Source organism: Oryx dammah, unplaced genomic scaffold, assembly GCF_014754425.2.
Source record: "Oryx dammah isolate SB20612 unplaced genomic scaffold, SCBI_Odam_1.1 HiC_scaffold_17, whole genome shotgun sequence".
NCBI classification, from domain to species: Eukaryota; Metazoa; Chordata; class Mammalia; order Artiodactyla; family Bovidae; genus Oryx; species Oryx dammah.
This window is the reverse complement of record NW_024070201.1, coordinates 71502262-71523070: the sequence shown is the minus strand read 5'-3', so window position 1 is coordinate 71523070 and position 20809 is coordinate 71502262. Positions and strand designations below refer to the sequence as shown.

The 20809-nt window shown below is 39.7% G+C and overlaps 1 protein-coding gene across 1 annotated transcript in view; it reads right to left on the bottom strand.

Annotated features, from left to right (window-relative positions):
• HSD17B12 (hydroxysteroid 17-beta dehydrogenase 12) overlaps positions 1-20809 on the bottom strand; it is a 171154-nt gene that overhangs the window by 17845 nt on the left and 132500 nt on the right. The window contains exons 7-9 of the mRNA XM_040259041.1: positions 10484-10518; positions 2624-2705; positions 958-1023 (exon numbers count right to left, since the gene is read on the bottom strand). Of these exons, the coding sequence (XP_040114975.1) occupies positions 958-1023; positions 2624-2705; positions 10484-10518 (183 nt within the window). The remainder of the gene's footprint in view (positions 1-957; positions 1024-2623; positions 2706-10483; positions 10519-20809) is intronic.

Here is a 20809-nt window from a genome sequence, read left to right as displayed (position 1 = left end):
AGCATTATTCACAGCAGCCAAGAGGTGGAAGCACCCCAATGTCCATCGACAGATGAATGGATAAACATATGTGACATATACCAGTAACAGAATTACATTAAGCCTTAAAAAGGAAATTCTGACATATGCTGTAACATGGATGAACCCTGAAGACATCATGTTAAGTGAAATAAGCCAGTCACAAAAAGACAAATACTGTAGGATTCTACTCCTATGAAGTACCTGGTGTAGTCAAATTCAGAGACAAGAAGTAGAATGGTGGTTGTCAGAGGCTGGGGGAGGGTAAATGGAAAGTGACTGTTTAAAGGATACAAAGTTTCAGTTTTGGACAACTGCAAAAAATCCTGGAGATGGAAGGTAGTGATGGACAACTGCAAAAAATCCTGGAGATGGAAGGTAGTGATGGCTGTAGACAATGTGAATGTACTTAAGGGCACTGACTGAACTGAATACTTAAAAGCAACAGAAATGGTGTTTTTGGTGTATATTTTACCACAATTTTAAAAAAGTTAAAAAATCACTACCATACCTGTATCAACCTGGTAAATGCAGTCATCCTCACTTTAGTAAAAGTTAGCTTTATTCAGCACTTTCATCTCCTATCATTAATAAACAGTGGCACTCCTTGCATACTTGGCAGCTAAGAGATACTAATGGTCTAATTCTTTCAAAATAAAATCATAAGCACTTACAATTACTATGCACCAACTGTTTATGGCACCAACTGCTTATGCTGCATAGTTCTACTTTAGGGGTCATTGCTTTAAAATTCTAGAGAATAACTGTTTAAAATATAGACTTAAGGGCATAAAGGAAAAGAAACCATGTCTTTAACGGTGTGCTAACGTCACATTCACTTACTTAGGAATGTGATTTTCTTTCGTTGCCAAGACAGCAACAGTTGCTGTGGAAACCACACAAAAACAGGGATACTTAATTGAAACGAACTCCACTCACCTGCACAAAGATGCCCTTGCTCTTATATTCCTCATGGAGGCATTGAGAGAAGAAATCTACAAAAGCCTGGGAGGGGGTGAGAGTGAGAACACACACATTACATCAATCGGCCTGATCTGTAGCCATGGAAACAAAAATAATCAACTAACCATTTAACACTATAGTTTCTAATCATTCTTTTCACTTCAAATGAAGACAAGACCTTAAAAAAAAAACAACCCTCAAAACCTCATGTTTTATCTGCCACCTAATTAAGTATTCTTTCACCAAATATAATATCTAAATCAAATTCTGATTGAACTGGAAAAAGGCTCTTATCTTTTCTGTTTTCAGAAAATTACTTTCCAAGAAAAAACCTCTTATTATATAACAAAGGATACATCCCTCTTCCCCACCTGCCATTCGAACAGAAACAGTATGAATTCCGTTCAAGTCTGTTCTACGGGGATTTTGTTGTCAGTAAAGAGAAGAAAAGAGCAAGCGTTCTCTTTGTCCTTTGGGATGGCAAGATCCAAGAAGTGCCGAGATGAACGTGACAGCCCATCTTCTTCCAACAGAACAACTCTAAATGTATTTGTAAAATATACTATTTTTTCAAATGTGGACTCAACCTCAGGCTTGAAATGTATCAGTGATGACTCCACTAGAGTACCTGTTAATAATATTAATAGTCTTGCGCCTGTGGAGCAGAACAGGCAAGAAGAAGTTCACCAATCACTTCAAGAAACATGGTGTTCATTTTAAACATGCCTACTGTATGTTTCAGAGATATAGAAAGCAGATAGATTCCAGGGTGGGGGGCCGGGCCAAGCTTTTTCCAAATGCATTACTTTTCAGTTTTTTCCAGGGGCCAGAAGGCAAAGGCAAAGAGGGCAGGTATTTTGCTCTTTTTTACCCCCTGCACAATGCAAGTTCTTACTGTGCATTTTATTTTGCTCATTTTCCCCTAAAAGCAGTGTCTCAGTGGTCACCTTTACTTCAGAGATGTATCCTATGCTTCAACAATGTATTTGAGAATAATGCTGTTGACCTGCAGGCAGTATAAAATGCATTCTAAATCACTGTCCTGGTAGCAGTGTGAAGAGGTGAATGGTGGTGTGGTATAGAATTATGGAATCTTACAGAGAGCTCTGGAAATTCTTATCTCACTCCAGAAGTGGCAGTAAATATCTATGAATTTTGAATAATGTTGCCAAACATTCACAGTTTCCCCATCTATCTTGTGTCTGCTATGTTTACCTATGTGCTGACTCGCTGCAATCCTGCTATTCAGTTCTGCAGACTTGGCACTTAAGCTGTATGCTGAGTCATTCACGAACCAAATCCCTAGTCTTAGACTCATTAACACCATGTTCTGATCAGCTGAGCCAACTGGCCCAGACCAGGCTCTCTACTGGAAAGTACAAATACCAATTTTAAAACCAGTGAACTGTGAGGGGAAAAAAAATATCATCTGTGGATCTGAGATCTTGGTTGTAAAGTTGATACCAATCAGTCTATCTCCAGCTCCAGCTCTTCTGAAACTAGGGTTGGCTATTTTCCTTTTCTTCTCAGTTCATTTGAAAATGGCTAAAGACAGAACTTCAAGAAAGTCCATCTCTTATTTTTCAAACTGAAAACTATTCTTTATTCTTCTTTTGACACCATTTACTAAAAAATTGTTCACCTTGGTTGCAGAGTAGATGGTCAATAGCGGGACGGGGTACATGCCACTGGCCGAGGAGATGTTCAGAATTACCCCTTTAGATCTAAAAATAGAAGATGCATGTAAACAGAGTGAAATCAAATATACAATTGTAAGTTATAGATTGAGATATATAAAATTATTTGAAACAGAATAACCTGGCTGTTTTTCTAACCCACCTCTCTCCTTGCCTTTCATCAGCATGTGCTATGCTTGGTCAGTGAATGAGGTATAACTCAATCAACTAAAAATAGCTCTTCTTTGCAATTAGCTCACTTCTCAGTCTTAGTAATCTGGGGCATGACCAGATTAGATCTTCAGTCTTCTCGAGTTGATTTCTGTCCTCTGAGGTCTTCTCTGGCCATAGCACCAAGAATTATCACTCTTAAAAACACTCTCATACTCCTGGTATGCTCTTAATTTGGTACATTATCACATACTATCATGCTGCAGCACTTAATCACTCTATGATTATCAACATTTTTATCCCTCATAAAACCCACCAGCTTCTGGACATCATAGCTCTTAACTTATACTTTTCCTCACAATACTCTGCCTGTGGTGAGCATCTAACAGGTACTCACATGAATGAATGGCTATGCCCCGCTTTCTTACCTTTCCAGGTGGTAGGCATGCAGGTGCTGAATGAAGAGCTGACTCTAAAGTCGGCTACTCCATAGTTCACCAAATCATATTCTTTTGCCAAAAGGCAAAGCTCAATTTCTACTGTAACTTTTAGAAACTAATGTGAGATTTCAAAGTCAGAAAGTTACCAGGAATGACTCATTCTACAAATAAGTAAAAATTAGTTTGAGAAAAGCAATGCTGCAAATACACATGTTGTTAGCAGTTGTATATGGCTTGGGTAAAGTGTGAAATTAGGGTTTTAGGAATTTTAGACAGAATTAACAACCAACTTTTGGTCCTCAAATCTATTCTCCCTGGGGAGTTGGTCCCCTTATTCAGCTATGTCAACCTGACTCTGCCTGTCCCCTGCCTTCTAGACCAGGTTCCTGTCCTTCATCTTTCATGATCAGTTGCTCAGCTGTGTCCGACTCTGCGTGACTCCACGGACTGTAACCTGCCAGGCTCCTCTGTCCATGGGATTCTCCAGGCAAGAATACTGGAATGGGTTGCCAATTCCTTCACAGGGGATCTTCACTACCCAGGGATCAAACCCGGGTCTCTTGCATCTCTTGAGTTGGCAGATGGATTCTTTACCACTGTGCTACCTGGGAAGCCTTTCTTTCAACTTGAAAGTGAAAGTTGCTCAGTCGTGTCCAATTCTTTGTAACCCCGTGGACTATACCATCCATGGAATTCTCCAGGCCAGAATACTGGAGTGGGTAGCCTTTCCCTTTTCCAGGGGATCTTCCCAGACCAGGCATCAAACCCAGGTCTCCCTCATTGCAGGTGGACTCTTTACCAACTGAGCCACAAGGGAAGCTCCAGAATACTGGAGTGGGTAGCCTATCCCTTCTCCAGGGGATCTTCCCTACCCAGGAATAGAACCGGGGTCTCCTGCATTGCAGAGGGATTCTTTACCAATTGAGCTATCAGGGAAGCTCTTACTTTCTCATTATTCTTGGCCTGAATTTACTTCCCAAGGCCTTTTTTTTTTCTTTTTTTGGTATTTTTAAAAAGGACTACATAGGCCCTTCTTATGCAAAATAATAAAAGAAACAAGATCAAATGGCTTCTAAGTTATTTTAGACATAAATCTGAGAACAAATAATCCCCAAAGGTCATTCAGTCCATCTGCCAGCCTCTAGGCGAGATGCCACTTCAACCATCAAATGGAAGTCTGGACCCTCCACTTAATGAGTCACTGAAAATGAGTTGTTTTTTTGCTCCTGTGTTTTTGAACTGAAGTCTTTATTAGTAATATACATTTTCCTAAGTGGTGACTCAATTAACAGGTTGGATATAGAAATCAAATCTCAAATTTTCTAAAGAAAGTTTGAAATATTTGGTCAATGTATTAATTATACCATTCTTGTAGTTTTTGCCTGTGTCTCTCACACAGACAGAAAATTTAAATTTAAATTTTAAGAGTAAGAATGTCTATCAGGACTTAGAACTCAATTATTCTAAGATAAAAACAGGTGAATTAGCAATTAGTTATCTAGTAATTTCATTTTATCTATATTTGTGAGAAATTCCTTTGATTAAAAGGGGTTAAAAACCACCATTGTTACTTAGACTTTTAATACAGTATTAATTGATGATGTTTAAAATATCTTTATCTTTTTAGGGTGTTAAAAATGTTCTGAAATTAGACTGTGGTGATGATACACTCTGTAACTAGAAATCACCAAATTGTACACTTTAAATGAGTGGATTTTAGGACATGTGAAATATATCTCAATAAATCTATATATAAAGAGAGTGAAATATATTTATAATTTATTGGAATGTGTTGCCTTTGAGTTAAAAGCAGATCCCAGTCAAGTATAAGCTATCTCCTGCAATACAATCTGCTTTCTGAGAATAATTCCAAATCTTTGCACCCTGTCCTGAGCCCCAAGCATCCATGTAAGTTTAGGTGGTGTTTTATTTTAACATTTTCTCATATAACCAGGAACTGCTATATCCTCACTCATCACAGCAAGTGAAGAAAACCCATTCTGAAGTAGTTGTAGAAGATGATGTTTTTCACTGTAGCTGATCACTGCTGGTTTAATCAGCGGGATTCTGGGCTAGATAATACTCAATTTGGCTAAAAGGGCGGCATGTGCCCTTGAACAAAAATCTTACATTCTGTTTCTTTCCTTTCTCACAAGTGAAATACAATTTAAAAGTCTTCCAAAAGTCAAAGTTTAAAAGTTATTAAAAACATTTTTAGGGACTTGCCCGTGGTCCAGTGGCTAAGACTCTGAACTCTTAACGCAGAGATCCTGGGGTTCAATTCCTGCCCAGAGAACTAGATCCTACATGCTGCCATGAAGACTGAAGATCCTGTGTGCTGCAACTAAGACCCAATGCAACCAAATAAATAAATATTAAAAAAAAATTTTTTTTAAGGAAATCTTGACCTCATCAAAATGGATTCCTAAAATGCCACTCACCAAAGCAATGATTTCAATACAGGAAAGTTCATTGCAAGATAATAAAAACCTTGTTCTTGCTTGCAAAATTAATACAGACCAATAGTCAAATATGGTCTGCCACAATTATGCAAGCATGTGGTTTGAATTGTCTACTCCTTGAGGCAAGTGAGATTTTTGTTTCTCAAATATTCTACCTTAATTTAAAAATTTCCAGGGGGTAGAGTTAGTTTGAATTAAGTGAAAAGTCAGAATTGAAAGATACTTTATTCAAAACACAATATTTGCACTCTAAAATGCATTAAAAAGTATAAAGAGAGAATGCACTAGATTTAAGTAAACATGAAACGGACAGCATTTATCACTGGACCAAAATGACAGCAGAGGAAAAAAAACACCCATTCCACACAAAGACTGTACTGCAAAGCAGCACACGTTATTTGTTTGTCTTGCAAAAACCCTCCCACACACAAGTCTCTCTTTCTCTCCAAGGATAATGATATTTAACTTAGTTTTGTCTGGATCACAAATAACACCTCTGCAGAGTTGTCTTACTTGCTGTACTGTATACAGTATCTATTCATTACATAGAGATGGGGATGAACATTTGGGACCAAGAGACACAAAGGACCAGCCTCTAAAATCAACTACTCTATCTAGTGCTAATCCCCCATCTACGCAGAATTAGTGACGTCAAACTAGTTTCCATGGCACAGCCAGACTCACGACAACTCTGTTATATCAAGCAGAAGAACAAAATGGGCTGCGCTTAATTGCACACAGAAACAAACATAAAACCAAAGCCTGGCTAATCTCTCATTTTCCGGGGACTTGGGGAACAATTCTAAGATTGGAAGGTACATTAAGAATATTTGCTAAAGTTCCATAATGAAGACTCCCGATGCTCATATTTCTGAGCATTTCCAGTCTGTTATGACAAATATCCAAATAAACAAGTCCAGTAACATTTTCTGTGATACAACCTTCTTAATTCATCATGCTGTTTACTTGCTAAGAGCCACACGATGGTGTCTCAGTGGCGTAAGTTATTGAGGATCTACTAGAATTAAAATACTGCAAAGACAAAGCAGAAACCACCACTGCTGATAAGGAAGCACTTTTTCATCTAAAAATATTCTCTTCAATGACTAGCTCTCCCACAAGCCAGACGTTAAACACATATAACCCTATGAAATTCAGTTCCTTGCATTTTTAGCCTTCTATCGTTATGCTTTCTAGAATTTCCTAAGTTCAGTGAAATTCCCAATTAGAAAACTCTCCTTAATGATCACTTGGATGAAACAGTTACCAAGCCTCTTTTCTTCTACACATGCCCCACTATTCTATCAGATAGCTGTAGTATCCTTGTGCACAGCTCTTAAACAGTATTATCATGGAGGAAGTGGCAGGTCTCCCATGAAATAAGTCTCTGATTTCCACCTTCCTTGGGATTCTCATCATCGCTCCACGCTGCAGGTGAGAAGGGAGGATTCAATATTGCTGTGAAGCACTGGAACACAGAGTTGGTCCCGTGGACAGCTTACAGGATACAGAGAGTGATGGCAGAAAAAGGAGGGTTGTGCAAAAAAGACTACATCCCAGTTCTTCATATTTTCACTTCTTATCAGGGAGCACTTAAGTCTGCTCTTGGAGGGTCATAACTTTTTTTTTTAAAAGCTAAAACATAACACTGTATATTGGTACAGACAGTTCTCTAACAGGCTCTCAAAAAGACTGAGAAACATATCAAAACAGTTCTATGTCAGAAAAGAATTCTGGATCACGGGGGTCAGGTATATAATTAGAACCAGCAATCCAAATACATTATACAAATATTGCTTTGTTGAAGAAAGTTTGCAAACATTTCCCACATGAAAGAGAACTGCCTGCCCTAAAACACCATAACATGTCATAATTCCACCTTAAGTAATACAGTATGAAAGGGGCTATTTTTAGCTTTTCCATGGTTGTTATGGCAACCACCTCCTGGCTCCAGCTGTACACAATGTTTATAATTCCAGGGAAGTGGAAAGAGCAAGTTTCCTCCACAACATAATTTTGTACTTTCTACGTCTATGGTAATAATAATACCTTAGTTTGATTATAGAGACTCGTTTAGTGATAGTCAGTTGGCCCTAGGCTATAGTTCAAGAGAGTGTGGGAAGCCACACACATCAGAAGCAGAATCAGTGAAAAGAAAAAAAAAACCCACCACAACAAAGAACTCTGCTTTTCCTCAATGGAGATACAAAACCTACGGCAACCAACCATAGGAAATAGATCATTTAGGGATGGCTCACAGGGCAGGCTGTGATCAAATCACTTATAAGTAAGAAGGCTTTGAGATGATCTGTGAACTTGGAGTCTTTCTTCCTGCTTGGGCACACAGCTGACAACGCTTCTGGTCTCCCCTGCAGTTAGCTGTAGCCTGTGACTGAGTTCTAGACCATGGAATGAGCGTAGAAGACAGGGACACCACCTGCAGGCCTGACCCATGAAACGTTCTGTAAAATCATCCTTCCTCTCTCTTCCCTCATTTGCTGTCTGGGTGCAAATATTTCTGCAGAGAACTGCAAGGCCTATGGAAAGAGTACCATGCTGTGCTTAGTCGCTCAGTTGTGTCCAACTCTATGAGACCCCATGGACTGTGGTCCACCAGGCTCCTCTGTCCATGGGATTCTCTGGGCAAGAATACTGGAGAGGAGTGCCATGCCCTCCTCCAGGGGATCTTCCCCACCCAGGGATCAAACATTGGTCTCTCACATTGCAAGCAGATTCTTTACCTTCTGAGCCACCAGGGAAAACCAAGGGAAGAGTAGGGCCCCCTCAACTCCAGATGGAAGGAGCCTGAGATCCCTGGATTGACTGTGTAGAGCAGAGTCCTGATCACTGATCCACACTGGACTGTGATGTGAGGGGAGGATCAACCTTTAGAATTTTAAGTCATTGAGATTCTGGGGTGGTCTGTTGTAGCAGTTAGCCTGCCTTGACTAATACAACAAGTAACTCCTTAAATTCAAACAGACAGACCTGTTCCTTCTCCTATCCCAAAAGTACCAATTCATAAAACTCCCTTACATTTCTGACTAGTCCTTCAGCCCGTGACAGCTTTCTAGGAAATCAACTTGATTTCCTAAAAACAAGGATCCAATTCATCTTTCATATGATAAACTTTACTCAGTGAAGTGGATGGATCCTTTCCTTTGCATTCTTTATCTAAGGCTTCAGCTACAACTGTGAAGGTGGCTCCTGGGTCTACAGAGACATGTGAGCACTCTGTATCATGTATTAACTAATTATGTAGCCTCATGGCACTCAAGTTCTTTGGATCTCACTTTTTATGTCAAATGAGAGGGGACTGGTTTCAATTAAAGTATGAAATTCCACGATTCTTCAAGTCTGATTAGTAATAACCAGTATCTCTTTGGATATGGTTTTTAATAACAAACTTAAAAATTCCTCTGTGGAATGTAAGTATTTCTTTTTTTAATGGGTAGAATACTACCCTGAATTTATACTGTGTCACTTGTAGATATCCAAACTGGAATTAAGCTGATAACCCAAATTTCCTCCGTCTTGAGTTCTACTCTGTCTGCCCTAATTCTCTATAATCTTTCAGGATTCTGGTCTTGTTTGACCATCTTCATTTTCATATTATCACCAACAGGGGCATGCTCAACCATCAGTAAGTAGTTAAGAGGTTTTAAAGGGAAATTTTACTAAAATAAAGCAATTGAGACATTAAAAATCACACATAAAATGCAATTACAAACGAAGAGCCTTACTGAAAAAGTAGCTACCAACCAAAATGGATTCCGAACTTCAGTTTCCTCATCTGTACAATGGTGGGAGGCTATCAAATTATATAAGCAAACACTTATCGGGTTCTCAGCCCACCACCTGGCAAAGAACACGTAATCGATAAACATAAGCTGTAAATCCTTGCCTGAGCTGGTCATGGAGACTCCGTCACGGAAGTAGGGTCCCTGGCTCTTTGCAAAGCTGTGATTCCTGTGGATCTCTCCCAAACTCAAAGCCATTTTGCACAGCAAGGATGACTGTGAAACCCTAAATTTAGCAAAGGACCAAGCAAGCCCATCCCTTTGCAACAGGTTTGCTTTGAAAGCTTAGCCATCACTCAGACTTCTCCACGGGAGGAAAAGAATTTAATTCCTGTCTTATACTTCCTGCTATTCCTAACGTAAGGACTTAGCAACACATTTCTCAAGAGAAATGAAGACATCTAGCAAATCCTAGTGGAACCCAATACAAATACAGCTGAAGCTAGAGGACATAAGCTTTTTTCTCCAAGGGCAGGGGTAGGGGAGGCTGACCCCTTAAGATCACTTTATAATATGCCTAAGTTCCTCATACATCCTTTCTCCCATAACAGAAAAACCAGAGGATGGTGGGTCTCGCTTCACAAAACTCCACTGAGCTGGGCTCTGACAGCATACCTCTTTAAGGAGGCATTCCCGGGAATATCCCAGGAACTCTATCCACCCCCTCAGAAGAGCAGGCAATTGAGTTAGTGATGGTGACTCAGGCAGGCTTTTTAATCCTGATGTAAAGGAACCACCACCACCCTGGTGAGGGAAATAAAAAGGGAATCGAGGGGAAAAGGCCTCCACCACCGGATGACTCATGCCCTACCGTGTGACTCGCCTGGCACATTACTCTGTCACCAAGACATGGAGGAGGGGTTCATTCGTCACTTTAATGAAATTTTCAAAGAAAGGATTCTCCCTATAAATAATCATGAGCTTGAGTGTCTGTGTGTGAGCTTATGACTCACCTTTCTACCATGCCAGGCAGGACCAGCCGTGTCATCTGTGAAAGAGAAAAACAAAACATCCATGGTGACTGAGGATGCAGGCCACCGAGAGTGAAGAGAACTTGCCCACACAAACGAGGGGGAATCGCCGAGCTGCTCGCCACTTCTGCAGACAGCAGTTTATTTTATAGACTTCATATACTGGGTTGGCCAAAATTTCAATTGGGTTTTGCCATACCTTCTTATGGAAAAACCTTAAGTTTTTTTTTTTTTTTTTGATAGGTAATAGATGGATTTATTTACAGAGAAACACACTCCACAGATAAGAGTATGGGCCATGCAGAAGGCAAGAGCGACCTTGGGGGAAACACACTCCACAGAAGTACGGGCCGTCACAGAAGGCGACAGCAGCCCCGATTGAACGTTTGCAAGAGTGCGTAAAAAGGAACCCGAGGCAATTACTGCAGATAACACTGGAAACACTTTCAGTGAACCTGGCTAAAATTAGTCTTGCCTGAAATGTAATACTGGCATGGAGATCTTCAAATAAGTAAGGATAAGTAAGGTGAAATCCATGTTTCCCAAAATACATTCTCAGTAAACGACATACATTACAAGAAATATCCTGCCTACCAAACTTACTTAAGCTTTCTAATCTTAACAGATCAAATAACTTTTCCTATCAAAAAACCTTTAGGAGAATGCCATAAAGTGACATGTAGGCAAATATTAAGTCTATCTTCACATGTATTTCTTCTCCTGCTCAAGCTAATTGTGAGTAAAATGCATCCTTAAAGAAAGTTGATATTATCTGTCATCTTAAGTAACAAACAATGAAAAAGGGGCACAAACAATGAAAAAAGGGGCACAAACAATGAAAAAAGGGGCACCAGCATTTTTATTTTTTATTGGCCAAGCCAAGCAATATGCAGGATCTTAGTTCCCTGACCAGGGCTTGAACCTTGGCCCTCTGCCATGGAAGCAGAGAGTCCTAACCGCTGGACTATCAAGGAATTTCATGGACATCTCATTTTTAAAGGACTTCATGACTGTTTCCTAAAAATATATACTAGGACGAGAGAAACTATTAATACTTCTAAACTCTGTTTTAAGATATTATTAACTCAGAAAAGTTAAGACATCCACTGGTTTAGTCAAGGCCACATCACAGTTAAGCACCTAAGTTGGAACATGAACTCTGGATTCCTGCATACCATCAGTTCCGGAAGAAACAAATGCTGTTTTGTTACAGAGAAGTTTGCATGCATGTCAGGCACAGGAATCTCAAACTTTCTATCTTGAATTACATTATGTCTTAATTAAAATAGCATTCTGACAAAGAGAGCATTCTTTTCCTAGAAACACTTCAACGAAAGAAAACGCATCCAGACTTCACCAACATAGAACCTGCTCTGCAGAACTCTCAACTCAGAGGTCAGCTTTGGAGCTGCCACATGCACTTTTCCAGGAAGGATGTGAATCTGAACCGACACCATGTCATAATAGGAGAACACACTGTCAACTTCTAAACAGACAAAGTGGTGTCTTCAAAGCCTAGGGGGATCGTTTCACCAGAAGTATCTGATGTGGCCAAATCTTCCGGGTAAAAAAAAGGAGACATTGTAAAAAGCGTTTGGCCAGAAGCATCTCCAATCTTCCTCCTTCTGTAATGCTGTACTCTCATATAGTTCAGTTCAGCCGCTCAGTCGTGTCCGACTCTTTGAGATCCCATGGACTGCAGCACACCAGGCTTCCCTGTCCATCACCAACTCCTGGAGCTTGCTCAAACTCATGTCCATCGAGTCAGTGATGCCATCCAACCATTTCATCTTCTGTCATCCCCTTCTCCTCCTGCCTTCAATCTTCCCCAGCATCAGGGTGTTTCCCGATGAGTCAGTTCTTCGCCTCAGGTGGCCAAAGTATTAGAGTTTCAGCTTCAGCATCAGTCCTTCCAATGAATATTCAGGACTGACTTCCTTTAGGGTGGACTGGTTGGATCTCTGTGCAGTCCAAGGGACTGCAATCTCATGAAAGGTGGTATATATAATGATCCTGGCACAGACAGCTAGGCCAGAGTAGGCCCTAAAAGGAAACTGTGCCCCTTGTTGCCAGCGTGTACTCTTCTTTCAGGACACAGCACCACTAAGTATCCAGGCCCCCCTTAAACTTACTGTGCTTGACAGTTGAGAGCAAAAAACGGTAACACATTTTGAGGTCATCCAGTTCAACTCACCACACAGAAGTTTCTGGACAGTTCCAGCAATACTGTCAAGTACCTCAACTGGGAGCTTCTTAGGGTAAAAGAACTGTTCTAAAATTAGAGTTTCGTGATGACTTTAAGACTGTAAATTCACTAAAAACCATTCAGCTATACACGTAAAATGAATGAATCGTAAAGTGTATAAATTATCCCTCAATAAAGCTGTTTTTTTAAAGCAAATCTTAATAACCATATGGATAAGAGTTAAAGAAGTGGAATCACAAAATACATTTGGTGTTACTTTATTAAACACAAGAAAGAAAAGAGCTCTCAAAACGCTCTATGCATATCAGCTCATGGCCTGGAGCGAAACAAAGTAATAAAACAGGCATGCTTCCACTCAGTAGAGGGCATGTTAGTTTCTTGGATTGGGGCTGGGTGATGGGAACTCATGATGGAGTAAGAAAACAGGTATTTATATAAATAAATCCTTACCAGACAGTGTTATGAGACAGTAGGGTTAAGGACAGAGGGCACCAACACTTAGGAGAGGGACTAGTTATGTCTGGGGAAACAGGCAGTTTCACAGATTACGGTTCAGTTACATTCTGAAAGAATAAGTAAGAGTTCACTAGGTAGGAAAAAATCTAATCAAGGGCATAGAATGTAAAACTTACAATGTATGCTACAGAATTTATGCACTAAAAAAGCTTTTTGTTGAATGAGTGAAGAATAGAAAGAAGTAAAAATAATGTACATGCCATTATACATGTCCTGCAATCCGCGTATCATACTACGTCACAGACAAGCTTCCCGTGCTGGTACAGACAGACATCAGGCCTGGTAACGGTCGTGGGGGATTTTCTTCGTAGGGATAGGCTATATGCATTTTTAGCAGTATCTGAACACATACTTTATTTAATACATTTCATCAGGGGACCATAGTGCTTAGGCTCATGTATTATAAGGAGGTCTCCAGCATTTTGTGAGGAGAAGTTGTTAAACAGATCCCCCCATGTCCTGAGATCCCCAGAAACAAGATGAGGAAGAAGAAAACTGATAATAAAAAATGTTCTCACCCAGGGGTCGGGGTGTGTACATGCACACGTGCATTTGGGGTGAGGAGTGAAACTTGTTATGTGTGAAGCAGCGAAGTGGAATGGACAGGGGGAGCCACTGACCATCTACCTTTCCTGCACAAAAGGAGAGGAGGAGGGATGGGATTTGCAGACAGTGATCAATCTGGAGAACTACCAGGAAAGTCTATAAGATCTGGTGATGGAGTCCTTTATTCTGACCAGGGATCTCAGTACCACTTGACTATTTAATAACTGGTTGTGCAGAGTTTTAAAGTTAAATTCAGAGTTCGTTTTTTTTTTTCTTTCCGCAAGACATAAATGTACACACTTAAATACAGTCCAAAAAGAAACAGCACTTTAAGCTGGGCTATTAAGGAAATAAAAATGTACACTTTGGGAGCTATTTTTTTCCTTATACTGTGTGCATGTCATCTATAAAATGTCTCCTTTCTGAATGGTAAAAATTACCCAGGAAACGATCAGAGACAAAATGAAACCTTGTAAGATATTATCTTATTTACAAAATTATATCAACAGCATGTTAAACATTAAGTCAGTCCTGATGGTTGTTAATGTGCAGATAGCTTCAAAATATATTCACTTTTTCTCCCAGTTTCATTTGAAATATAATCTACATAACTTTTTTACATCATGAAAGTGAAGGAGAGGGAAAAAAGTGGCTTAAAACTCAACATTCAAAAAAAGAAGATCATGGCCTCCAGTCCCACTACTTAATGACAAATAGATGGGGAAACAGTGGAAACAGTGTCAGACTATTTTCTTGAGCTCCAAAATCACTGCAGATGGTGACTGTAGCCATGAAATTAAAAGACACTTGCTCCTTGGAAGAAAGGCTATGACAAACCCAGACAGCATATTCAAAAGCAGAGACATTACTTTGCCAACAAAAGTCCGTCTAGTCAAAGCTATGGTTTTTCCAGTAGTCATGTATGGATGTGAGAGTTGGACCATAAAGAAAGCTGAGCACCAAAGAATTGATGCTTTTAAACTGTGGTGTTGGAGAAGACTCTTGCAAGTCCCTTGGACAGCATGGAGATCAAACCAGTCAATCCTAAAGGAAATCAGTCCTGAATATTCACTGGATGGACTGATGCTAAAGCTGAAACTCCAATACTTTGGCCACCTGACGTGAAGAACTGACTCCTTGAAAAAGACCCTGATGCTGGGAAAGACTGAAGGTGGGAGGACAAGGGGACGACAGAGGATGAGATGGTTGGATGACATCACCGACACAATGGACATGAGTTCGAGCAAGCTCCGAGAAGCCTGGTGTGCTGCAGTCTCGCAGAGTCAGACAAAACTGAGCGACTGAACTGAAGGTACACATCATAAGGATATATGTATATATATTGTAAGATGATTACCACAATAAAGTTTAGTTAACATCAAAAATACAGAATGCTTTACCATCTGTGTGTCATCCTCGAACAGTTCAGTTCAGTTCAGTCGCTCAGTCGTACCTGACTCTTTGCGACCCCATGAACTGCAGCACGCCTTGCACAGGGGCCATGCGAATCTTCCCTGGATCATTTCAATTCGAGTATCTCTGCTGCTGAAATAAGTCTTTCTGTTCTTGTTATTCAGTCACTAAGCTGTGTCCGATACTGTGGACTGTAGCCCATCAGGCTCCTCTGTCCCTAGGATTTCCCAGGCAAGAATACTGGAATGGGAAGCTACTTCCTTCTCCATAGTCTTTATCCAAGTGAATTAAAACTCAAGAAGTTTTAATAACACAAGGGAAGAAGCAGTGTTTTCAATGCCTGGCTATTAAAGGGACAGAAATACTTGTTGCAATCCTCATTTGAACAAATGATTCATCATCAAAGATGGAAATTCATGCATGAAAAGGTTAAATTCTTTTGTATTGGTCATTGGCTTCTCCTCTTAAATTTTGTTTCTAAATTATTTCTCCTTGCCATAAAATAGAGTATCTTGGATCTGTCAGATATAACAACACTGAAAAGCCTAGGAAGAGTTAACCTGAAATCCACAGGCTTTTATAAGGCTGATTAATGCCTTCATCTATACTTAAATTATCTTTCTTTCTACTCAAAATACACGTCATAATAAATTCAATTTCAAGCATTCTTTGTTGGGGTATGTGCATACAAATAATTCTTAATATTCTGTGTTTAAGTAGAGAGGCTTCACTACGTTAACATCAAATTAAATTCTCTTAAACGTCAAGTCTTACATAGGATATTTAAATTAAGCTATTAGTAGTCTCATTTTACTTTATATGCATCAATTGGTATCTTGATGGCTGGTTATTTATACCATATACCAAGTGTTTCTGTGAAATCTCACTATCTGAACTCCATCTCACAGCTTACAAGCTGTTTCTGGAGTTAACTAAATATGCTAATTTTAGGCCATCTGCAGGTGATAATTGCTGTGCCAGGAAAAATTTTGTTTCTCTTAAGATACTGCTAAAATAAGGTTACCATAACTTGTAAGTTCAGTGGTTAAAAATATCAAAAATAGTAGTAAAAATGACTTCTATACTTGTTTTCTTCTACGTTATTTCCAAAAGTATACAGCAGACAATATCAAATTAATTCTTTCCTCAAAAGTAAATAAAAGTCCTATAATAGCACCTCTGTGACAATGGCAGCTTCAGATTCTTGCAGAAAAAAAAACAAATGTTTCCTATTTATAGTGACATATTTTTTAGGGACAGTTGCATCAATCCTTACCACAAAAAGTCCTAGAAGCCTAACTCAAAGGGAGAAAGGCTGATACATGCTATTTCACACCAAGATATTATATCACTCTGCATGCAAGCCTGGCATAGTCTTCACCAATGATAGCTCAATTGAGAATTCCTCTTGGGGACACCACATATTCTATTTCAAGAGTTATATATTTACTGCCACAGCTATGTATGTTCTGGCTGGGAAATAAGTAAGAGGCTGATGTAGCTCATACAAAAATCGAAATCAGTATTATTAGATCATTCAGTTGAGATAAGCTGACTCAAAAATGCACTGGCTGACCTAGAAAGTCCTTTAAAATGTTACATTAAAATGTATCCATCTTAGTATTCTGAAATATTTCTTCTATTTTTGGCAACCGCTTGCACTGCTTTTGCAATCAGAAGAGCCCCCACAACTAATGTTATTTCTAAAAGAAATTAACAAGAATAAATTTTTTTCTTTTTCATTTCTCTGGCATCAGTAATCAAGAATTTGTAGGAATCTTATTTTATACTCAAAAGCCAATCCAAGTTTCCTACTTTTTAGTTTGGTATGAAAACCGATGCCTACACAAGTGAAGCATGCATATTATTTTACAAGCAAATTATTTTTATATCATGTAACCTCTTGTGTTTCATCATTTTTTGGGAGAGAACAGTATAAAGAAAACATTATTGCATAATGCTCAAAGAGATAACTAAAAACCCAATGCTCAAAGAGATAACTAAAAACCCAAACGAAAAGATTAAAATTCAAGATACTTTAGTTAAAATAAGAAAATGATATTGACACCTGTATCACCATTATATATAAATAGGAGGTCCAGGAATCCAGGCTTCTTGTACAAATAGTTAGGACACCACAAATAGCCACTTTGTCCCTGCTGCCCTGCCCCCTACCGTAGAGAAACCTACATGGAGTAAACAGGATCTGAATTCAAGCAACTGAAAAATGAACCCACACAAATGAAAAGGAAATAGATACAAATGCCTTAAGCAAATTTTTAGTGGGAATCATTAACAATAACTTTTTAAAACCACAGTATAATAGTGCAAAGAATTACATAAAGTAACAACGATGTTACACAATGCCTGTTTTGGAGAAATTCGGTGGTAACTCCACTGGAAGTCATACTAGAATGACACAGCACACATTTCCTTTGATGAAATGTATAATTTGAGCTCTGGCACCAAGAATACAACTTAATTATAAATTCTTAGAATCTCATATGTATGGCTAACAGAATGCTTACCATGCAGGGGGTAAGAAGCTTAATGAGATTGGGTTTTTAGATGGCTTTGAGATCTGAGTATTATTTGCCTCTCCTCTACCAATGTTTAGGTCTTTGTGAAAGTCATCAGCCTTTCCTGTCAAAGTTATCAATCCTCTTTTGCCATTTCCCCTATCCCATATTACTGAACTTTAAATTCAACCCCATACTATAAAAAACAATACTTTTTCTTGGATAATAAATTCTGGTTTAATTTTTTTTTTTAATGACTTAACAAAAGAAAAAGAAAAGAACTTTCCAGAACAGAGAACTGGATGCCAACTAATAATGAAGAATCTAAAGCCATAATTTTTAAACTCTAAACAACAATGAAAATAAAAAGAACATATATACCATCACACACTGTTTTTCCAAGTTTGTTCTTCAGTCATTAAGCTGTGTCTGACTCTTTGTGACCCCTGGGACTGCAGGTCACCAGGCTTCCCTGTCCTTTACTATCTCCTGGAATTTGCTCAAACTCATGTCCATTGAGTTGGCGATACTATTCAACCAATATACTGAGAGTTTCTATTACTGACCTTTTCTCCAAATAAGCTGACTTCTCCAAAAGTGACAGATTTGGAGGAGAAAAGAAGCCCTAAGTTTCTCACAGAGATTTTTACACGTTCACTCATATATAATGCATTTCTTCTTTAAACAAGCTTTACTTGGAGCTACAAAGAACCTTGGAATCTCCAACTACTCCCTCATTTTGTAAAGATGAAAACTGTGGAAAGAGTGGTAGTCCTGTATTTTGGCAAACCCATGATTTTGTATTTGTGCCTGAAGCAGCCCATTACTCTGAGACTCTTAGGGCTAAAAATGCTCCCCAATTTGGAAATTGTTAAGAGCTTAATGATAACTGCTTTCAAATGGATTTAAAGGCTCTAGATATTAATCTGGAATGTGTTTCTTCTGAAACCCTGGGCAGGGGCAGTGGTGAGAAGCATACTCTCCTTCCTACAATTGATTAATTTCCTATTGTGTTAACTTGAATTCTTGGGGCAGAGTCAGAGGATAACTTCTTAGCATAATCCCTAAATTAAATACCACTAGACTGCTAAACAGACTTCCCTGGTGGCTCAGATGGTAAAGCGTCTGCCTACAATGTGGGAGAGCTGGGTTCGATCCCTGGGTCAGGAAGATCCCCTGGAGAAGGAAATGGCAACCCACTCCAGTACTCTTACCTGGAAAATCCCATGGATGGAGGAGCGTGGTGGGCTACAGTCCATGGGGTCTCAAAGAGTCAGACACAACTGAGCGACTTCACTTCAGACTGCTGAACAGATTCTCCTGATGATTTCCAAATTAATAGAGGGCTCCCCCTACTGGTACTATGTGACATACCAGAGGCAAATACATGTTTTTTTAAAAAGTAAACAATATTTTTCTTGTGTGTTTTCATCTGTCCATCCATCCAAACATTTATTACTATTATCTACTCCATGGGCAGGTCATAGCATTATGGCTAAAGTGATATACAGTGAATACATAGTTGTATCATGAGAAAAAAAAATTGGCTTTTCAAAAGCTGGCAAAGGTCTCATATCCAAGTGATTTGATTTCAGACAATCATAGGGATGGAAGAGATGGATTTAAGTCAAAGACATTCCAATTCTTCAAGTCCTCCAAGCAAGCAATGATTCAGTATGAGTAGGCTAAATACGTGGAATTACTGAACAGGGGGGAACCATGAACTCAAATACCTAAAAGGGCCAAGTGGGTGAAAGAACAGTGAGGTGGGTCAGACAATAGGGGTGAGTGGGGACTGCGGTGATCTGGAGAGTGCAGGCCCAACTACTGAGCACACTCTGCTGTCATTCAGCTCTGATCACTCGCTGCCAAGCAGCAGTTCAGGTCTGTGTCACCCTCCTTTCAAATTTTTCCCAAGAGAAGCTAGAAAGCTGGGAAATGTCCTAATTTTGAACACACTGCTGGAGCCAACCAAAATATATTAGTAGCCCACGTCCAGCCCCCAGACTATGGATTTGTAACCTCTGACCCAGAATCAGAAGGAACTCACCTTCCACCCACTCCCCTTCTGGCAGATCCAAAGCTTAAGAAGTTCTCACAGCTCACTTCAGGGTAAGTATCAGCAACCGATCTAAGGCCAACCTTTCAGAGGTTGTGTGATGTAAATAAGTGTGATCCTTATTTCTAAAGGACTAGAATTTTCTTTTTTTAAATTTATTCACTGATTTATTCAAAAAGCATTTGCTGTACACCTGCCATATGTGAGAGCTAGGGCTGGGAAATGGCAGAGAAAGAAAAGGACGTGGTCCCAGACCTCACAACCTCTGGAGACACTCAACGAAGAACGAAATGCTAAGGGAAAGGGAAACACACAGCGTGCAATGAAACAGCACAGCTGAGAGACTTCATCGAGCCTGGGAGGCTCCCTGCCCCTTCCCCACCGCGAAGTGTGCCATGCTTTAGCTGAGAACTGAAGAGTGAGGAGAATTAGTAAAGCGGGAGACGAGAGTCCTCTATGCAGAGGGCCCAGCCCGAGGGGACGCTGCACTGAGACTAGTTCAAGAGACTGAGCGCAGCACTTGGAGGAGAGAGACCTGAGTTGAAAGGGAGACGTGGGGAGGAGCCAAATCAACATAGGCCCTTCCCAGCAGGTCACGTGAAAGGTTCTGGACTTGAGGGAAAGAAGTCACAGAGGGGTTTAACAGTGGTGTGATATGGCCCAGAGTACAATAATAACACTTTGGCTGGAGCACGGAGACTGGACTGGAGAAAGATAAGCTGGCTGGTTAGGCTACTTAAGTGGTTCTCACTGAGAAATATAAGGTGCTTGGAATCTGGAATGAATAACTGGGTGAGTTGATTTGCAGAACAGTTAGGAGGCTGAGCTAACTGGCCTTGAGAGAGAGAGAGAGAGAGAGTGTGTGTGTGTGTGAGCTGATTTGCAGAACAGTAGGTTGCGCTAACTAGCCTTGATATTGTGTGTCTGTGTGTGTGATGCCTGGAAGAAATCATTGGGTGAGCTGATTTACAAAACAGTTAGGAGGTTGAGCTAACTGGTCTTTGTGTGTGTGTGTGTGTGTGTGTGTGTGTGTGTGTGTGTGTGTGTGT